Raw genomic sequence first — 20,093 nt, 5'->3', positions numbered from 1 at the left:
TCGCCAATTGAGGAGTGGCAGTACTTGCGTCACTCGTCACTACATCATGGGTAACTGGAGGCACTGTCAGCCTGCTTCATTATCACAATGAGAGTGAGTATTTGTCACTCTCACTACATCTATGGGTAACTGAGGCACAAATGTTGTGAGGCAGTAACGTTCCCACGGTCACCCATGGGGCAGCTGGGAGGGCAGCATCACCTGTGAACATACCCTGGGCCCCTCCCATGTTCAGGACGGAGAGGCAGCACTCCTGGGAAGGGCCCAGCCTGAACCTCCTAAATGGGCTCCTGCTGAGGAGGGGGAAGCAGGGCAGAGGCATGGAGGCCCTGGCCCCGCCCCTGAGGAGCCTGAGAACAGCCATGCACTCACCATGGGCTTCTGGTGGGAGGGGCCGGGGATGGACACTCCACTGCTCGTGCTCACGGCTTTCTTGGTGACCTGCACGTACACCTTCCCATGGTCTTTGGAGACAAGGCAGTGGTAGAGGTCATCGTATTTGACTTCTAGGAAAATGGCTTCTCGGTCCACGTAGTCTCCACTTTTCAGGAAGTAAACAGCTTTGGAGGAGATGAGTACGCAGTAGCTGTCAATGTTCTCCACAGCGATGAAGCTGCAAAGCAAGATGGGAACATAGGAGTGACACCTGGGGCTTCGCCCAGTGCCGGGGGAGGCCCACTGCGGGCTCTGTGGCCCCAGGGCCTGAGTGTAAACCCCGGCCCCCTTGCTCACTACACCTTGGGCAGGTGGCCTAATTACGCTGGGCTTCAGCTGCCACTTTTGTAAATTAGGAACAAAAGTGGGCCTGGCCTCAGGGGCCTGTTGTGAGGCCCATGGCCATGGCACCCCACACCCCTCGATGGGGCGCTTGATAAATGTCAGCTAATGATGACCACCAACAATTTCAATGATAGAAATACTTTTATATCCTGAAATTGTATCTTGTGGGGTGTTTGTTGTTGTTTTTCTGTGAGCATTTCTGGACACCTTAAAGCTTACAGAAAACGGTAACAATGCTCTATTGGACGAAACAGAAAACGGGATGCCTTTCAATGTGAAACTGAAGGAGCAGCTGAGAAAGTTCACTGCCTGGCAGAGGGGAGGGAAACATGAGCGGGCGAGAAGACGCGGCTGGGGGTGCTGAAAGCTGACGGGGAAAAAGCAGAATTAAACAGGTTCACCAAATGGCATGCCAGGAAGAGACAGCCTGGTGTTAGAACACCTGCACTCCCACACCCACTTCCTCCCTCCCTAAGCTCAGCCCCTCCAGTGACGGGGCGCTCCCCCATCCACTTCATGTTCAGAAAACTCAAAGAGTCAGAAAACGCTTTCTCAGGTAAAGCTGTCATCTTCCTTCTGGAAACTACTAGCTGTTACTTCAGGAGCTTTTGGGCCACTCCAAAAAAACTGAATTCCTCTATCACGGAGCTCACACATTTAAAGTGGAAATTTATGCACATCAAACCTCTCTGGCCACTGAATGAAGAGCAGTGAACCTTGGGAACAGCGTGACAGTCCCCCCGGGCCTGGCTGCCTCCCCTGCATCTTGTGACAGCCCTTCACAATGGGGCTGCAGCGTCCAGGGACACCGGACGAGGATGGACGGCGGCAGGAATACTAAAGGCTGACGACAGAGTGGCAGTCGGACTCCCGCTGGCAAACTGAATTGCTCAGAGCCAGGCTCCACCTGGAAGTGTTCCGAAACCTGGGTCCAGAGCGGTGTTGTTCCCAGGTCCTCTGCAGGAGGCAGAGCCTGGGGGTGGGAGGTGGCCTGCCTGCTGAAGGGAACAGGCTGCCGGGCCCTCGCTCATTGGGGGTCCGTGCAGGACGCACGCCCGCTCTCTCAACTTCTCTAAATCCCACCCCCCTCCCTGCAAGGATCACAGGTCCTAACTTCTCTATGAAGCATCCCCCACATACTCCAGCCCCTCCTCCACTTTTGAGCATTTACTTGTGATGGCCCCCAAAGCACGGCCAAGCACCCACTCGTTGTTTCCATGTGTCCTGGATAAGTCTCTCCGCTCTCTGACTATAAGGTGAGCCCTGTAAGTGGGGTCTATATCTCACAGCCCTGTGTCTCCCTGAGCAACCCAGAGTTGGCCACCCCATCAGCACTCAGTGTCTGCCTTGTTCCAGTTGCCATTTTAATTACAGACGCCCGTGACAAAAACTGGGGTTTATTGTTCTGTTCTAACTGGTTGGCAATGCCAAGAATGTAGACTTGTAAAGTCTCAATGCCAAAATTAGAAAGACCCGCAGCCTTCAGCGTTCAGGCCATTCAGCACAGGCGTTCTCACGTCTTGCGCTCTGACAGCATTGAGAGCGGCATCATCACTGAACAGAGTTGGATGGAATCTGAAATAGCTGGTCCGGGAAAGAAAGAAGGGCAGGGGGCAAGACAGAAAGACAGACAGACAGGTATAAAAATGATCCTGACACAGAGAAGAGGTGACACAGTGCCAGCCAGCACGTCTTGCGCTCTGACGGCATTGAGAGCGGCATCATCACTGAACAGAGTTGGATGGAATCTGAAATAGCTGGTCCGGGAAAGAAAGGAGGGCACGGGGAAAGACAGACAGACAGGTATAAAAATGATCCTGACACAGAGAAGAGGTGACAGTGCCAGCCAGGGACCCGAGCTGAGACCCTGGAGTGGGCCTGGTGCACAGTCACTGAGGCCGTCACGGGCTCTCCAAGGAGACTCCAAAGTTGGCCACCATGATTGGGGTGACAGCAGGAATGTGCATGAAAAATCCAACTCAGATTTGAGGTTCCTTCCTCTAGGTGAGCACAGCACAGGCACTTCCACCCCAGTGCCCAGCTCCCAGCCCCCAGCGCCACCACACTGGGCACTCGCCATAGCTGACATTTACATGTCAGTCACAGGCTTTCCATCTGGGCAGATGCTCTCAAACCCAGACCAGAGTGGCCGACATGACTAGTGTGCTTTCCATCCTGGAACACTTCTATAGGCTTTAAAATAGACTCTTTTCCGGCTGGGGGCGGTGGCTCACGCCTGTAATCCCAGCACTTTGGGAGGCTGAGATGGGCGGATCATGAGGTCAAGAGATCGAGACCATCCTGGCTAATGCGGTGAAACCCCGTCTCTACTAAAATACAAAAAAAATTAGCTGGGTAGTCCCAGCTACTCAGAGGCTGAGGCAGGAGAATGGCGTGAACCCGGGAGGTGGAGCTTGCAGTGAGCCGAGATCGCGCCACTGCACTCCAGCCTGGGAGACAGATGGTGCAAGTCCTCCATCAGGCCAGAACCACTTCTGGAGGAGGGGTGACTGATCTGGGACGCCTCTGGAAAGGTAGAGGGCACAGTGAAGGAAACACAGGCCGAGCCAGCAGGAAAGCCCGGCCCGCTGGTTGACTCTGGCTGAGTTCGTGGTTTTCTTGGTAGCTCAGGCTCCCCCATCTCTCTGATGGAGAGGGTAATCACTGCCAGTTTTCTTCATAAAGTGAGCACGGAGGTCAAGGAATTCATGGCCATACAGAAAGGCAAGTGGAGGAAGGCAGTGCTGTCACTCCACACGGATCTCTGTCCTGTAAGTCCAGGACCCTGCGCGTGCCCTGAAGCTGCTACTGATAATAACATATGTTTGGAAATTGTGCATGAAGTGTTCTAAAGTCTTTTCAAATCAAAAGCAGATCAGAGCCAAGGGTTTGGCTGAAGGAAGGAGAAGGCAGGTAGCGAGGCCACAGCTGGAACTGGGCAGTGACCCCAGGGACCAGGCGACCACAACTCTGTCCCTGTGGCTTTCCTGCACCCCACAATGGCCAGCACTTTGGGTTGCATCATCATCATTATTATTAATTTTAATTCTTTTTTTTTTTTTACAAAATCTGCCAATCACATCAAAGAATAATTAAACAGTTCCAGACCAGACCCCTTATCTAATGGAGTCTGATCCCAAACTTGTCACTGTGAGAAAAGCAGCAAAACTCAGGGTGGTAAGAGAAGCCTGGCAAGCGCAGCACGCTCCCCACCCTCCCCTCTGCCCATCTGCACCTTCTTCCGTTCCCTTTCCCTAAAGCCATAGGCCATTCCCCTCCCTCCCTGGACTAGTTCTCCCAGGCTTTCCTTTGCCTCACTTGAGGCTCCCTGAGGTGCTCACACTGCTTTGCAGTCTCGACCCCAGACTCTCCTCTCTTCACTTCCCTTAAAATCGAGCCTCCCGCAAGGCCTGCTTTTGGTCCACGAATGAGTGACTGTTGGAAAAATCTTGAGGGAAGAAGGCCACCATGGTCTCGGGTGGCCCTGAGCATACTCCTTCTGTTCTCTGATCTGTTATTAACTGAGAGGAAACGGGAGCCAGAAACACACAGCATCAGATGAGCTTTATCCTTCCAATCTGAGACCTAGAGAAGTCACCTCAGTATTCAGTTGACACATTTGAGGTTGCTGTAGATACTATAATTGATTCTATTTAAAAAATAGGATTTTTATACTCTTCTGAAACCTCAGTTAAAAGTTTCAATTCTGGGGGCAGAGCACGGTGGCTCCCACCGATAATCCCAGCACTTTCGGAAGCTGAGGCGGGAGGATCGCTGGAGCCCAGGAGTTTGAGACCAGCCTGGGCCACATAGTGAGACACTATCTCTATTTAAAAAAAAAAAAATAAGGAAGAAAAAAGTTTTAACTCCCCTTTAAGGAGAGAAAGAGGATACTCTGGCCTTGGGGCTCAGTGTCAGAAAGTTTCTTCCGAGAGAAGGGAAGGCTGTGGCACCAGCTTCCACCCTTTTCCAAGATGACAGGTGCTAAGGGTGGGTGAATCTGCCAAGAGCCAGTGCTGCCTTAATAGAATCCACCATCACTAACGACATCCACAGACCAGGAACCACAGGGCACTCTCGACAACAGCAGCCATGGTACCATCAACAGCAGCCTCAGGCCTCCTCTGGGGCAGATCACAACATCCTCCCAAGCCACACTGCAGCCTCGCCAGGGGAGCCAGCCGCTCTGGTGCCAGTCGCCTCCGCCTCTCACTCTGCCCAGAGCTTCCCCATCCTGATGTGTAGAACCCCATGTGTCTACTCTGCAGGGCCACCGTGATGGTGTGAGCTAATCTACGTGCCCCACACGAAAGAGATCCACAGTTCATGGTGGCTCTTCTGTTGAGAATAGGTGCCCAGTTATCCCAAACCTGTGGGGATGACCCCTCCTTCCCCCACACATCGTCTCATCAGGAGATTGGAGAGAGAGATCTGTCTCTGGAAGGCCACATGGGAAAGAGGCTCATGACCAACTTGTCTCAGGGAGAAATCTGCCAAGTTAACTGCTTCAGCCACTCTACTTAATTTTCCTCCCGCTTTTTTCCCCCTCAATATTAACTCATTGATATACCTGATTCTACTCCCTCTGGAGTCATTTCAAAATCAGAAGCATTCTGAGACGCCTGACTCAGTGCTCCTAGAACAGGCTCCTCTACCCCTAGGCATTACCCACCCCAGGTCCATCTATGGCCCTGACTCCATGTCTGGGTCCAGTGTCGCTCTGAGTGCCAGGTCCTCTTCAGGGCACCTCAACACGTCCACTGGGGAGCTGCTCCTTCTCCAACCCTTGTTCTTCAGCACCCCCAGCATCAGCGGATGGCATCCCCATCAACCAGACACTCAAGGAGCCCGGAGCCACTCTCAACCCTCCTCCTCACTCAGATTCCAATTCAGCAGTTGAAGGATCCACAGAGACTGCTTCCTTAATGCCTCTCCAATCTGTCCTCTTCTAGTCATCGTTATGGCCACCGTGTTCGGGCCTCTCCACCTTCTACCTGGGCTACTCCAGGGGCCTCCTAACTGGCTTTGTGCCTGCAGTCTCTCTACCTGCTGCTGTCAAGGTTTTATTTTGCATGAGGAATTTTGAGTGGGATCCTCTTCCTCACAGTCTCACTCCCACCTATAGGAGAGGCAGGCTCCTCGGCATGACCACTAAGGTCAGCCTTCAGCATCCGGCCTGGGAACCCACCTTTCCAGCCTCCGCTCCTTCTCTCCACATGCGCTGCTGCCACAAAAGGCTGACCCCAAATTCTCCAGACCTGCCGTGAGCTCTTCTGCTCCGTGTCTCTGCCCAGCACTGTGCTCTGTCCATGCACCTTCTCTCCTTGGCACATTCCTCCACCTCCTACACAGTCAGGTGACTTGTCCAGAGCCTAAATTAATCACTTCCCGTCTGTGGTTCCATAATATGTTGCTCATACTTCTAAACAGCAATATATGTTATAGGTTGTTGGTAATACAGTGCCTGCTTCCCCTGCTAAACTGTGAATGCACTGAGGACAGAGGAAATTTCTTACTCACCCTGGCACACAGTAGGATTCAATAAATGTATGCATTAGGGTGTCTCAGAAGATGACACTGGCATTACAGTAAGGCAAGAAATTTGCCAGTGTACAGGCAACTTTGGATGCTAGACACATGTTACCAGTAGGAAAGTTGAAAACTTCTCTTAGAACTCCTGATTTAGCTTATTAAAGATTTAGCAAACTTCTAACTTTACCAGAGTAGCTGTGCCATCTGCCAAATGTAAGTTTTAATTCAGGGACATATCAACAAATGGCCAATTCTGTAAGTGTCAATAGTTACTAGTAGATTATTTCCTAGTTTAGGAAATGGAAGCTAATAAATTCTATTCCATTCCTCGGAAGGAGGAATTGTTTTTATTTTGAGACTGTGTATGTTACTATAAGATTTGTACTTATAATTATATGCTATTAGGATCAATATTACATGGTGTGCTCAAAAATTTTCCTGATTTCTCTTTCTCCGTGAAATTTCTCAAGAAGAGACAAGATACAAAAATCATAAACAGCATGTTTACAAAGTAGATAAGAGACTTTTACTCTTGATTTTATTTTCTATACTCTTGGATTTGCTAACCCTGCATATGAGTTTCTTTTTGAGACAGGATCTCACTCTGTCACCCAGGCTGGAGTGCAGTGGTGTGATTTCAGCTCACAGCAGCCTCAACCTCCCAGGTTCAAGCCATCCTCCCACCTCAGCCTCCCAAGTAGCTGGGGCTACAGGTGTGTGCCACCACGCCTGGCTGATTTTTGTATGGATGGGGTTTTGCCACGTTGCTCAGGCTGGTCTTGAACTCCCAGCCTCAAGCGATCCTCCCACTTTGGCCTCATAGCTCTTTGGGAGGCTGAGGTGGGAGGATGACTTAAGGCCAGGAGTTCGGACCTGCCTGAGCAACATGACGAGACTCCATCTCTACAAAAAATTGAAAAGAGGAGCAACTTATTTGGCTGGTGGATACATAGGCTACTTTTATTTTGTACACTTTTCTGTATTTAAAAAATCTCATAAATGTTACTTTCTAAAACTACATTTAAAAAGTACAATTTCAATTGTCTAATTCCAGAAAGCAGTACATTAGGGCAGCTTCGCAGGCCACGTGGGTTGCTCATGAGCGTTTTCTAAAAGGCAGGAGCCACCCTCCTGTCACTAGCCTGGTGTGCACTGTTACATGTGAGGCAGTATTAGAAATAAAACAGGTACCTTACAACAAAATGAAAATGAGTTTCTGGCTACAAATGAGTCACGAGTTAGAAAGAAAAATTAATTTCACCACATAAGACAAATGTTACTTTAACATCATCTTAACCTGGATCCTGTTTCAAAACCAAAATTGAGAAAGACAGGAAGCAATGACAATTGCACAACTTCTCAGAGGACTATATGATGAATTTGAAAGTGAAGACCTTTCAGCTGGCCAGACCAGACATCAAATGTCGGTAACTATCTTTTTGATATTAATTAATTAAATAGAATGAAAAAAATGAAATGCAAGTCGATCTGGGAGAACAAGGTTGAAGTCACAATGGCACTGGGGACTTCGTGGGGTTTTCACTCCATCGGGAAATAATTACACAATATTTTCCAGAAGTGAAACAGTGAGCCTAACTGGAAAAAAATGTGGAAACATTTAGTTCGAACAGTAGAGCAAGGTATTAAAGACCCTTTAAAGGGGTTAACTCTGAAGGGAAATATGCAAATAATTAGGTCTTTAAACATGTTTTTAATTACAAATCTAGGATAAAAGTCAGAGGTATAATTTGGCGCTTGTGGGCTTTTCCTGAAAACTCCTTTCTTGCAAAGTGATGAGTGTAATGTTCACTCCACCGCGAAGACCCAGGCTGACAACTGAGGACGTTTCGGAGGAACATTCGCCACACTCCCTGATGGCTTCTTCCTTGTACACTTGGGAAGGCCGTGGTCACGTGCCTCCTTCCGCATTCACTGGCAAGATTTAACCCACAACTTGGGTGGAGACACATGGTTTTCATCTTTTAAGGTCAGAATTCATTCATGCCAGTATCTCTTCCTAGTTCATATGAGTTTCATGAAAACTATTTTACTGATTTCATTTTGATTCCAGTTTTCAGCTCTCTCTGGCTCTGTTTTTCAATGTGTGTATCTCACTGAGAGCAGTCCTATGTTGGCTGTACTAGGCAATGTCTTCTATTACAAGCGAATTTCACAGTGACCAGAGATGGTTTGACTTGAATGGAGGTGAGTTGGGGAGGAAAGTGAAAAGACAACATGCAATAATTTATAATCTCATTTAGCCTTTGACAAAAAACCCCCAAATGGTTGGAAAATGGACACATGTGAACACAAATGCTGAACTGCAGCTATCTGGCTGTACATATTGGGTGCCTATTCGATGCCAGGCACTGTTCTGTGTGCTGAGGATTCTTCCCTGAATGGAACAGACAAAAATCCCAGCCTCACAGGGCTGCCATTGTAGCAGACTCTGCACCATGTCCTGCCAGACCTGAGAAAGGACTCTCTAGACTTCCCATCCAAAGGCTAAAAGTTCCATCTATAAAGCAGTATCAAGAGCAGTCATGGTACCACATCTCTGCCTCAAGAAAGGCAGGAATAGAAAGTTCTCCCTGGAGTGAACTGCATGGGCACTGCAGGCACTGGACTCAAACAGCAGAAGCTACGAGCGACACCTGCTGTGGACACAGTTACCCCCTCCCTGCCAATTTATATGTGGAAGCCCTAACCCCAATGTGACCACTTGGAGTAAGAAAGTAATCACAGTTAAATTAAAGTAGTCATAAGGTTGGGGCCCTGAGCTGATAGGATTAGTGCCCTTATAAGAGACACCAGAGAGTGCCTCTCTCTCTGCGATGTGGGAACACAGTGAGAAGAGGGCTACCTGCAAGCCAGAAAGAGAACTCCCACCAGCAGCAGAATCACAAGATGCTTTGATACTGGACCTCTCAGCCTTTAGAACTGTGAGAAGACAAATTTCTGTTGCTTAAGCTGCCCAGTCTGTAATATTTTATAATGGCAACCCAAGTAGATGAAACAAGAAAATACAACTCTATTATCAAGAAACCTTCTAATAACACCATAGGGGTCACACAAGGCACATGTAGGAAGATGCCATTCTATCTGTCAAGCAACAAATACCTTCTGGATTTGGCTTTTGATATCCCCATTCAAATACTGCCACGAATATATGAGATGAGGTCTACTTAACACTGTCCCTAACAATGACTCTGAAGACTATCCTGACAGTTGACCTCTATTTCAGACATTCCTCCACCCACCAAAACACACTCACAGCACTCAGAATCCTCCCAAGCTCGTTTTACCTTAAAGGAGACAAATGAGCATCAGAAGAAATTAAACTAGTATTTTGCTACTCCTAGACACAACTAACTGCTTTCTCTAGGCTGGTGGTTCTGGCACCTATTCAGGTTATAGAGCACGTTTATGCTACAAGGATCTCTGCAAAATATCCTAAAATAGTGAAAGACTTAATTCTACCATGTCAACCAGGAATAATATCACTAACTGAAGATATGACAAGATCCCAGGTATAAAGGCTCCATATTTAAAGAGTAACAAAGCAATCTTAAGAAAAACACATTTCCAAAATGTCCCACTATCAGTTGTTTGCTATTTGTTTTTCCATTTTGTTTTGCTAGCATTCTGCCGCAAAATGGGATATCAAAGTTTAAGAAACTTTTCCTGGAGAAAAACCTTAAAATTGAGAACATTTTATTCATTATCTTCTCTCTTTGAACTAACTAGAAAGAGACTGCCATTTTCTAGAAACAAAACACTAAGGCCAGGCTATGGCACATAGTCGAAAACCACTCCTTAGAGTAAAAAAGGCTGTTTACCATCAGTTATATCTAAATCTAAAAAACATTTGGGGCAAGGAATTCTTTGACCAGATCTAAGGTCGGAGAGTCATGACAATAACTCAGATCAGATGGAAACTTCTCAGGATCAAAAGGAGAAGAGGCAACTCAGTAGACCCACAGGGCTGGTTTCCCATGCTCTAACTTACAATTCATCCTGTATGTTGTCTGTGAGTTTGAAGAGCTGCTCCTGTCCTTCCGCCTGGCTCTCAGAGTATCGGGGAAGCAGGCCCTGGGGCCCCGTGCAGCAACGCGGTTTCCGAACCCTCTGTGCCTGAGTCCTAGATGGGTAAATGGACAAAAATCCAAGAGGTTAAGTGTGCAGGTTAAAATGATTTCCCTTTCTCACTAAGACAAAAGCACTCTGTAATACCAGACATACTCTACATTTAGTGAACAGAATTAAACGACAGTATTGCCTGTGAATGAATGTACCATGAAATAGTGGTTAAAGACTCTCATCTGAGTTTGAATCTGGCCTCTACTATTTTCTGGCCATGTGATCGTGGGTAAGTTGGTTAACTTCCTTAACCTTCAGTTTCAGTTTTCTCTCTGAAACAGGACGAAGACACCTACCTTACAGGACTGCTGTGAAGACCAAATAAAACAGTGCCCGCCAAGCCTGGTCCTGGCGGATGGTGAGCTGCCCACCAGTGGCGGCTCTCGTTCCTGCGGTTATTACTGTAATAGATTTCCCCAGGTTGCACCCTGTTTATCCAGGCATCTCTTCAGGAGAGCCATCTTTGGATTTGTGATGGGTCTGGAAGAAAACCCTGGGCATTTAGTAAGAACACATCAACCCTTGGGACTTCTTCTAAGGTGAGGTCAGTTGCTTGGGCAAAGGGTGAGGGACATGGTAATCATGCAAGGGGAAGAAGGCCCCCTGGACCTAGACCTGGCCCAGGCCACAGGCTGGGATTCTGCAGCGGCTCTAACTTGGGCCACTCAGCTGTCGGCTGCCCAGAGGAATCTGCTCTGTTATGGCTTTCAGGGTAGGCTGATGTTGTCTTTTCCACACACCATATACAGGGTAATTGGTAAGTACTTTCTGGTGTTTTCCTAGAAACAGGAGTGCACATTTGTCTTGGAAAGGCTGCGCATATTTCAGATGACTGATACGAGCGCACGGGGTCTGTCCTCGGCCTTGTACTTGCTGTACTTTTTATTATTTGTTCCTGGAGCTCACTGAAGCAAAACATCCCTCTCTAGACAGATCTAAAAGAGAGGAGAAGGCTTACACACTGAATCAGCACTTCAGAAGCAGGAACTAACAGTAGGCAGCGCAGAGATTTACTTACGAGGGCAGAAAGTGCCCTGGTGGGCAAGTCAGGTTGGTAATATGGACAGAAACAACCCTAGAAACTTGTCACAGGCCATGCAACAGACCGTGCACAGCTGGGGTAACTGAAAAGTGCTCCCGAATCCAGATCAGCACTCAGTTCAACAGGCTGTGACGACTTCTGAAGGACAGCTCCCTACCTTGGTGAGGTTTGCTATGTGCTGGAAAGACAAAAATCTAGTGATAATTTTACACAAGTTCGGTTATAAGGATGTCTTCAGTACTATCAATTGTACTCTCTCAGGGTAATAGAAAGAGACTGTATAGAAGTTTCAATGATCTGCACTAAGGGAAAGAGTAAAAAACCCATTGTATTTATATCACACACTCACACACCCTGCCAGTCTCAATCCTTCCTTCAAGACGCAGGCTTACAGTTGGCTACTCAGAGCCCAACTATTGACTGAAAGTGGGGAGGGCAGTATAGGGGCTGCCGCTAACCCATCAGCAGAGAAGCTGGACAACTGCTGCCGAAAGGATGATGGTAACCTCTGCAGGCAGGGGCTTAGGGGAAGGAGCCTGGCGTGCCTCTCCAGGTAGCAGAGCTCTGTTCTTATCTCCTTGCCTAGCAAAACACCTGCTGTCATTCCAATCACTGCCTATACAGGCTAATAAAGTATCCTTTCCCCAAGGCAGTCCTGCTGACCTCTCTGCCAGGCTACATGGTAGAAGCCCAAAGGCCTCTCCAAGAGGAATATGGCAGGGTCTGCTTCCTCATCACTTTCAATGTAAGGTTTGATTCAGACTCATCTCAACACATCTTCCCCAATCAACTTGGAGGCCTGCACAGGCTCAAATTCAATATATATCCCAAATCTGACTATTTCGCCATCTCGATCATAACTAACAAATGATTCCTGGATTTGTAATGTATTATCATAGTAGCCTCATAACTTGTTTTCTTTCCTTCCATCCTTGTCCACTCTCCTAATGGCAATGAGAATGGCCCTTTCAAAAAATAAGTTACATTGGCCGGGCACAGTGGCTCATGCCTGTAATCCCAGCACTTTGGGAGGCCAAGGCGGGCAGATCATGAGGTCAGGAGATCAAGACCATCCTGGCTAACACGGTGAAACCCCATCTCTACTAAAAATACAAAAAATTAGCTGGGTGTGGTGGCGGGTGGCTGTAGTCCCAGCTACTTGGGAGGCTGAGGCAGGAGAATGGTATGAACCCGGGAGGCAGAGGTTGCAGTGAGCCGAGATCACGCCACTGCACTCCAGCCTGGGTGACAGAGCGAGACTCTGTCTCAAAAAAAAAAAAAAAAAAAAAAAAAGATAAGTTACATCAAGTCAGTCATCTGCTCAAAACACATTTGCTTTCCATGCCAGGTGGAGAAACATGTTATTTACTGCTTGGCTCCCATGTGGACTGGAAGCTGCAGGAGAGGGGGAATTTGTTTCATTCACTGCATTCCTGGGATGGAGAACAGTGTCTGGTTTATGGTACAGCAGCAGTCAGGATAAGCTGAATAAACGAGTGAGTGCCTGGTGGCTGGCAGATGGTATAAGGGCCATTAATTGAGCTAAGAAGGAAGGATGACCTGCAAGCTTTGGTGGAGAGTTTGAAGACTAGGGATTTTGAGCACTGAAAGCAAAATCAACATTGAGGCAAAACGTGAACCAGCTAGAACGCCATCTTCCTGACAGAAAGGTCAAGGGTGTGTCTGTCTGCCCCACTGATCAAAACAAAGAAAGGGACATGACGGCAATGTCCTGAAGCTGACACTGATGACAGGCCTTTCCCTTACACGAAGCAGGATTTTCATTAGTACTCAAAGCTGAGGGAAAACATGCTACCAGAAAGGAGAAAACCTGAAGTCCTACATGCCTCTGGTGGATCTGAGGAAGCCAGAGAAGCTGAGGAAAGGCGGCTTGTTTCTGGACCTGAGCTCTTAAAACTTTCATCTCATGGCAGCTCCAGAATAATTGAGAATGGGAGTAAAAGCGCTCACCTTGTTGATCTTCTCATAGGATCAAACAGCTTTTAGTGTAAACAGTTATTTCCTGACTCAGTGGACTCCCTCAGAGTCTTCCCCAGGTTTCAGCGATCCAACCTCACCCCCATTCCCAATACATTATTTTTTAACCTGCAAACTACAAACCCACCAAAACATCAGAGAACACAAAAGCAGAGCGGCTCCCCTAACGACACACACTGACTGTTGTTGTTATGTTTCTTTTCTTGACTGTCTTCACAACAGGCCACAAACTATCTGCCCATTTCCAGGGTTCTTGCCTTTTGATCAAACAGATACCAAGGGCAAGGCTGGATTCAGTGCTCAACACTGCTGACTAGGGGAGCTCACTGTGGCATTCAAGGCTAATTTTTCACATCAACATGGAAGAAAAGACAGATGAGTTCAATTTTACCCTAAAAGGAAACATCTTCTGTTACAGTCTTATGAATACAAGGACTTCCAGAAGGCATACTCTTCCTAGAAGCAGCAAGCTGGATTAAAGGAATTTTTCCCCACTCCCCTATCACCTCATCAATGTCAGTATCTGAAAAACTCTTCTTTCTGCCCCAAAACTCAACTAAAATTTTACCTTCTCAGATCCAAGTCGGTAGGCTGTGAGTAGGGGAGAATATTTACAGTCACTGCATATGAACAAATTTAGTTCCAATCTTAAAGAATTACCAAAATAATGTAAAAAGGCAACAGTAAGCTACTGTTTTCAAACCTCGTAAGCCAGCAAAAAGTTTAAAGGCTACAGTGTGACGACGCTGTTTTGTTCATCTGTTGATGTGGTACGGTACATTCAAGCCGGCCTTTAAGACTAGTATGACCATGTGACGGCAATCCTACATTTGTTCATGCTCGGTGACAGTGTGTCCACTTTTAAGTGACTTTCCTGTATGTTCCAGTAAGCCTATGAGCACCTGGAGGGAAAGGACTCTAGTCCTTTTTTTTTTTTTTCGAGACAGAGTCTCGCTCAGTCGCCCAGGCTGGAGTGCAGTGGCGCGATCTGGGCTCACTGCAAGCTCCGCCTCCCGGGTTCACGTCATTCTCCTGCCTCAGCCTCCCAAGCAGCTGGGACTACAGGCGCCCGCTACCACGCCTGGCTAATATTTTGTATTTTTAGTAGAGATGGGGTTTTACCATGTTAGCCAGGATGGTCTCGATCTCCTGACCTTGTGATCCGCCCGCCTCAGCCTCAAAAAGTGCTGGCATTACAGGCATGAGCCACCGTGCCCGGCCAGTCCTTTTTTTTTTAACTGGACTTTAGGACTGGGCTCATGATTATCCTCAGTTCAAGGCCCACTCTCATCATCAGGCTCTCTTTATTTATTTGAAATAAACATCTGTGAAAGCAAAAAAAAAAAAAAACTCCATCGCTCTATCGTGGACCACAAGTTGGTCTTCTGCCACCCCAAATCCCTGTTTCTCCTTTACCTAAGGCAGGAACTTCCTTCTGAATCTTGTGTTTCTCATTCCTGTGCTTTTCTTTTTCATGTAGTCTTACCACATTTCAAAGGACGCTCCATTACATTCTTGTTATGTTCTATGGGTTTTGTTTTGGGCTTTTGAAAAAGGATGTCGCTGTCACATTGCTAAGATTCAGGCCTTCTTTTGTGTGTGGCTATGATTAATTCACCATGTCTCTGCTTTATTAATATTCCATTGTATGACTATCCCATGATATATCCATCTTCCTGTTGATGGCACATAGGTTTTTTCCAGGTTCTGCTATTACAAATGATGCTATTACAAACATTCCTGTACGTGTTCATCCTGGTGAACTTTGAGAATCTATCTAGGGGGAATTTGCTGGCTCACAAGATATAAATGTTCACTTAACAAGATAATCCAAACTGTGTTTGAAGTGGCTGAACCATTTTTACACTCCTGTCAATGAGGCACTTAAGACGCCCTAGTGATCTATACCCAGCACTTGGTATTCTCTAGGACTGCACTGTCCAATACATAGCTACCACACATGTGGCTACTGAGCATGTGAAATGTGGCCAGCGTAACTAAAGGACTGAATTTGAAATTTAAATTTTATTTTGGATAGCACTGGTCTAGACTCTTGAATCTTTGCTGCTTGAATGGATATGAAATGGCTTCTTATTATTTTTTCATTCCCATCTTCTCCTTTCAGCCTATAGCCTACAGCATAGTGGTGTCCAATGAATGAATGAATGAATGAATAAAAAAAAGTGGAATAGCTGTGGATCTTGCCATTGATGCTAGAGCAGCAAACCAACGTCTAAACGACTCTGGCCCACCACTGTTAGACAGGCCTGCGGCCTCCCTGGTGGCTTTGCTCCTTTCCTCTGACCACCTTTGCTGCTACTTGGACAGGGTCTTGATACCATAATTCTGGGGACAATGGATCACCGAACAAGAGGTGGCCAAAACCCACCCACTCACCTCTCCTAAATCGACAGCATCTCTTATGAACCAACTCAACCTAAGAGTCTGTTCAGTGCACATGCAGCAACTCTGCCTCCACAAACCTTTGTTTGGCCAAAGGTCTGCGGTGTATTTAATTGCTGCCAGCTGGAGCTTGTCGGCCATGTTAAGCCCTCAGCTGCTGCGGTTTATAAATTTCACAGTGTATAGAAAGAAGCAGTCCTTCCAGTCAACCAGCTAATCCAGAATGTCAGCACCAAACCAACTTGAGCTTTGAACTCCATGAAAATGTCAGGGAGTCTGCTGTACGGCATGGAGGACTCTTCCCCCAGGGAAGGGGCTGTGGATACAGTGGCTGATACACTGCAGATATGCATCCAGTGAGGGCAATCAATACAGAGTGTGCCTGCATCTGGCCATTGCTATCTGACATACACCGGAGGCCCAAAACCAATGATCAGAGTAATAACAACTCACGTCTTTTTTAAAAAAATCAACAGTAAATCCAAATAAGGTGACACAGGAAGATCTAGGCAATTCTACTTGGTTGATCTTGCCTTTCAGCCTGAGAGTCAACAGTTAACCAGGCATTAATTATTCATAGCTTATACGATGAATAACTATGTCATAGTTCTGTCGGTTAAGACAGATGCTGTGCACACATACACATACCCCTGCACAGCTTAATTTGGTTGAGAGGTCTGTCATGGCCAGTGTCTATCAACCAAGTGATGCTCAAAAACAATCAGTAAGTGAGTAGAAAGTGTATGTCACACATGTGACATTAGCATCATAGAATGTTTATTCAACTGATGGCTGCCATCTTCCTTAAGGGCTGCGTGATGGGTTTGTGCTTGCACTCACTTTATGTATGTGTCCAGGGCTTTTGTTTTAATCAAGTATCTTACTGATATATATTGTGCTCGAGTGTGCACAATTAGACTGAGAACGTAGATCAATCCAGACTACCTCTTACAATACTGGTCATTGATAGCAGTTACAAGATACCAGGGTTCTTGACCAAATGGCCTAATCAAACATTTGTCATTTCTCTAAGAGAAACCCCACAGTCTGTCTAAATAGTACTGTCTGCACTGGAGTAGAAGAATTGGTGAAAAACTCTCTGGTATCCACAGCAGTACAACGTCTGCAAGCCCAAGAAGCCCACCACACATGGGCTGCATCTATCTTGGACCTGTAGCTCCCACCACACATGGGCTGCATCTATCTCGGACCTGTAGCTCCCACCATGCCGTGGGCTGCATCTATCTCGGATCTGTAGCTCCCATCATGCTATATGCTGCATCTAACCTCTGACTTGTAGCTCCCTCCTCTTGGCCACATGCATCTACTTCTAAAGACAAAGTGGAAAAGCATTTCTTCTCCATAAACAGATTTTACTCCTTTCCGTGCAAATTGTAATCTGAGAATACTCTACTAGAGGATGAAAATTTCTAAACTTTGGCTCTGTTTACATGAGAAATTCTTCCCCATAGTTTCAAGAGAAACAGAAATACACCTTCTAGAACCCACTCAAAGATAGTATTCAATCCGTAGGTTGGGACAATTTGGATTTTGGACACATGGAAAATAGGTTGGGCAGAAAGAAACCTTATGTTAGTGGAGATTCGTTCTTATATGGAATTACTGACTGAGAATCCAAACTAGGGTAGCCAGAAAAACGAGCCAACTTAGAGCCCTGCAAATGGTTTGTGCCTGCCTCCTCCAGTCCCCTATTCAACCAACCTTTCCCGAACTATCATATGCAGAGGCCAGCGCTAGGCCCTGAGGAAGACTGGGATGGAAGTATCCAGGGAGCTTATAGCAATGAGAACATAGCAGGGGAGCACTAGGAGAGATAGGGAGCACTGGAGTAGGCAGCGTAACATAATGGCTGAGAGGATCGGCTCTGGAGCCAGGCTGCCCAGTGGGTTTGAATCCCAGCTCCACTCCGTAGGAACTGCAACCACGGGGAAATTATGTGACTTCCTGGAGTGATGGTTTTCTCATCTCATACAATGGGGGTAATAATGGGTTGTTGTGAGGAGTAGATAATACATGTACAGTGCTTAGAACAGAGCCCAGTACATAATAGGCACTCGATAAAATGGTACCTATTCTTTTTATTAGTGCATTATTTAGAGTGCCATGGGTGCACACGAGGAACCCTAGTTGAGGTGTCTGGGATCTAAGATGTGCTAGGGTGCAACATTCAACCTCTTGTACTTAGTTTTCCTATGGGGGAGGCTCACGGCTTCAAATTCAAGTATTTTCCTTTCCCCTTTGCTTTCTTGTTAACATTCTACTTACCTCTCCCCAGGGTTCTCAAGTCATACTTGTATAACACACAGAAAATCCCATGTTGTACTACTGCCATTGAAAATGTGAGAAAGATGTTGATTCAAGAAATCATTGGAAATTATATTAATATTGCTAAGTTTTTAGCAATTTGACATCCAGCAGCAGGGACGACATTTCCTGGGCTGGGTTTTCTCCCATCAGTGGGATTCACACCTGACTTGTTTATAGGGGTCAAGGCTTCCCATAATTTAACACATGTTTTGGGGACTCCATGACACTGCAACTGTGACAGCTGGTAGGACTAATGCCAACAGATATGCCTATTGGGATTTAAACTCTAAGACAAAAATACTCCAGATTTTTTTTTCTTAGTCAACTGCCTCAGGGGTGAGACTACCTGTTAATGGCTGGGTGGGGAGGGGCAGAGTTACTTTATAAAGAATTCCAATAAAGTAGATCATGTTATAGTAAGAATGGAGCCTAAAAGGCTTGGATTTCTTAAAAGGCCATAATTTTTGCATGCATTCTGGGTTTGCTTCGCTTTTACAAAATAGTAGACAACCTATAAAGTGGTTTGCAACTTTCAACATCATGGAAGAACAAGGCACTTTACAAATGTAAGCTTCCTTTGTGTTCTAAGTAGAACATTCTGAGTCAGAGAGTGTAGTGCTTATTGGACTCTCTCAAGCCATTATCAAATTCCTTGCTAACCTGTCACCTCTAATGCCAATCCCAAGATATTTCACATGAACTGAAATACACAATCTCTGGTAAGCTTTATTTTGTGGCTATTAAGTACAAATGCTAATAACAAGCTGATTACATTATAAATCAGATATTTTCACTACTTTTTTTTTGGTTCAAATGATTTTCCTGCCTTAGCTTCAGAAAGTGCTGGGATTGCAGGTGTGGGCCACCGCGCCCAGCCCACTGTTTTCAGATTGATTTCTGGTAAATGATTACATAATCTCTTTCTTTTAATGTTTATATTATCTACCTTCTCCCAAAGTTGACCTCTTTTAAGAGAAGAGATGAAATTTAAGAACAAGGTAGTATAAAGGAACAAACATAGACCGAAAAAAGACAAACACAGCCTGAAATCCCAGTCACTTATTAGCTGAAGTGACACTGAAGAAGTTACTAGATTGTTCTTAGCCTCAGTTTCCTCATCAATAGGTGAGAACTTAATACCTACTTGGTTGATAATGTTGAGATAAAATATGAAGAATGTGTAGCATAGTGCCTGGCACATAGTAGGTACTTGTAAAACTTAATCATCTCCCCCCTTTTCCTACCTTTATTCAGAATTATTGGGTGTCAAGTCCATTTAAAACACCAAAATGCAAAACTGCAGTATTGAAAATTTTATCTTGACAGATCACCCTGGGGGACAAGTTTTCCTGAGTCTGTCTGAATGACTCATTAGGAGCACATCACATGTTGGCTACAGAGGTGTTTTCTAAAGAAATGACTGCTTAAAGCGTTTATTCACCTGACCCACTTCCCATCCATATCCTATTGCCTGACAGAGCTTTTTAAAAAGAGCTAGAGTGAATCAAACTAGCAGCTCAATGAATTCTATCAGATACCAAATTCTTAGCATTGAAATTAACGAAGTTTTAGAAAAGTGCCATTAATAAAAGAGCAGGCGCTTTCAAAAAAAAATTTCAGGGGATAAAACGCTTTCTGCAAATGAAGTTTGTAACACAATCTTAGTACGTACAACCGCTGACAATGAAGCTGCCTTGAGTGAAGTGGGGGAGGCGTGTGTCCTGTCACCTCTCCCCTGGGAAGTCCTGAAACCCCTCCCCGAGGGCCTCTTCCGATGACCAAAGCCAAGCAGATATGAGCATGCTCCAGCCCCCAGAGGGGACCTGCTTTGCGATTTGTTTGCTTTTTTTTTTTTTTTTTTTTTTTTTTT

General features: G+C 46.1%; 1 protein-coding gene across 7 annotated transcripts in view; it reads right to left on the bottom strand.

Annotated features, from left to right (window-relative positions):
* Window positions 1–20,093, bottom strand: part of VPS13D (vacuolar protein sorting 13 homolog D) — a 303,606-nt gene that overhangs the window by 4,758 nt on the left and 278,755 nt on the right. For all 7 annotated transcript variants that reach the window (XM_017887998.1, XM_017888002.1, XM_017887997.1 and 4 more), the window contains 2 exons: window positions 10,322–10,453; window positions 373–613 (listed from right to left, as the gene is read on the bottom strand). In XM_017887998.1, coding sequence (XP_017743487.1) covers window positions 373–613; window positions 10,322–10,453 — 373 coding nt within the window. The remainder of the gene's footprint in view (window positions 1–372; window positions 614–10,321; window positions 10,454–20,093) is intronic.

The sequence above is a fragment of the Rhinopithecus bieti genome, unplaced genomic scaffold (genome assembly GCF_001698545.2).
Source record: "Rhinopithecus bieti isolate Rb0 unplaced genomic scaffold, ASM169854v2 scaffold_16234, whole genome shotgun sequence".
In the NCBI taxonomy this organism is placed as follows: domain Eukaryota; kingdom Metazoa; phylum Chordata; class Mammalia; order Primates; family Cercopithecidae; genus Rhinopithecus; species Rhinopithecus bieti.
Note: the sequence above shows the minus strand (reverse complement) of the source record. Positions and strands in the feature narration are given on the sequence as shown.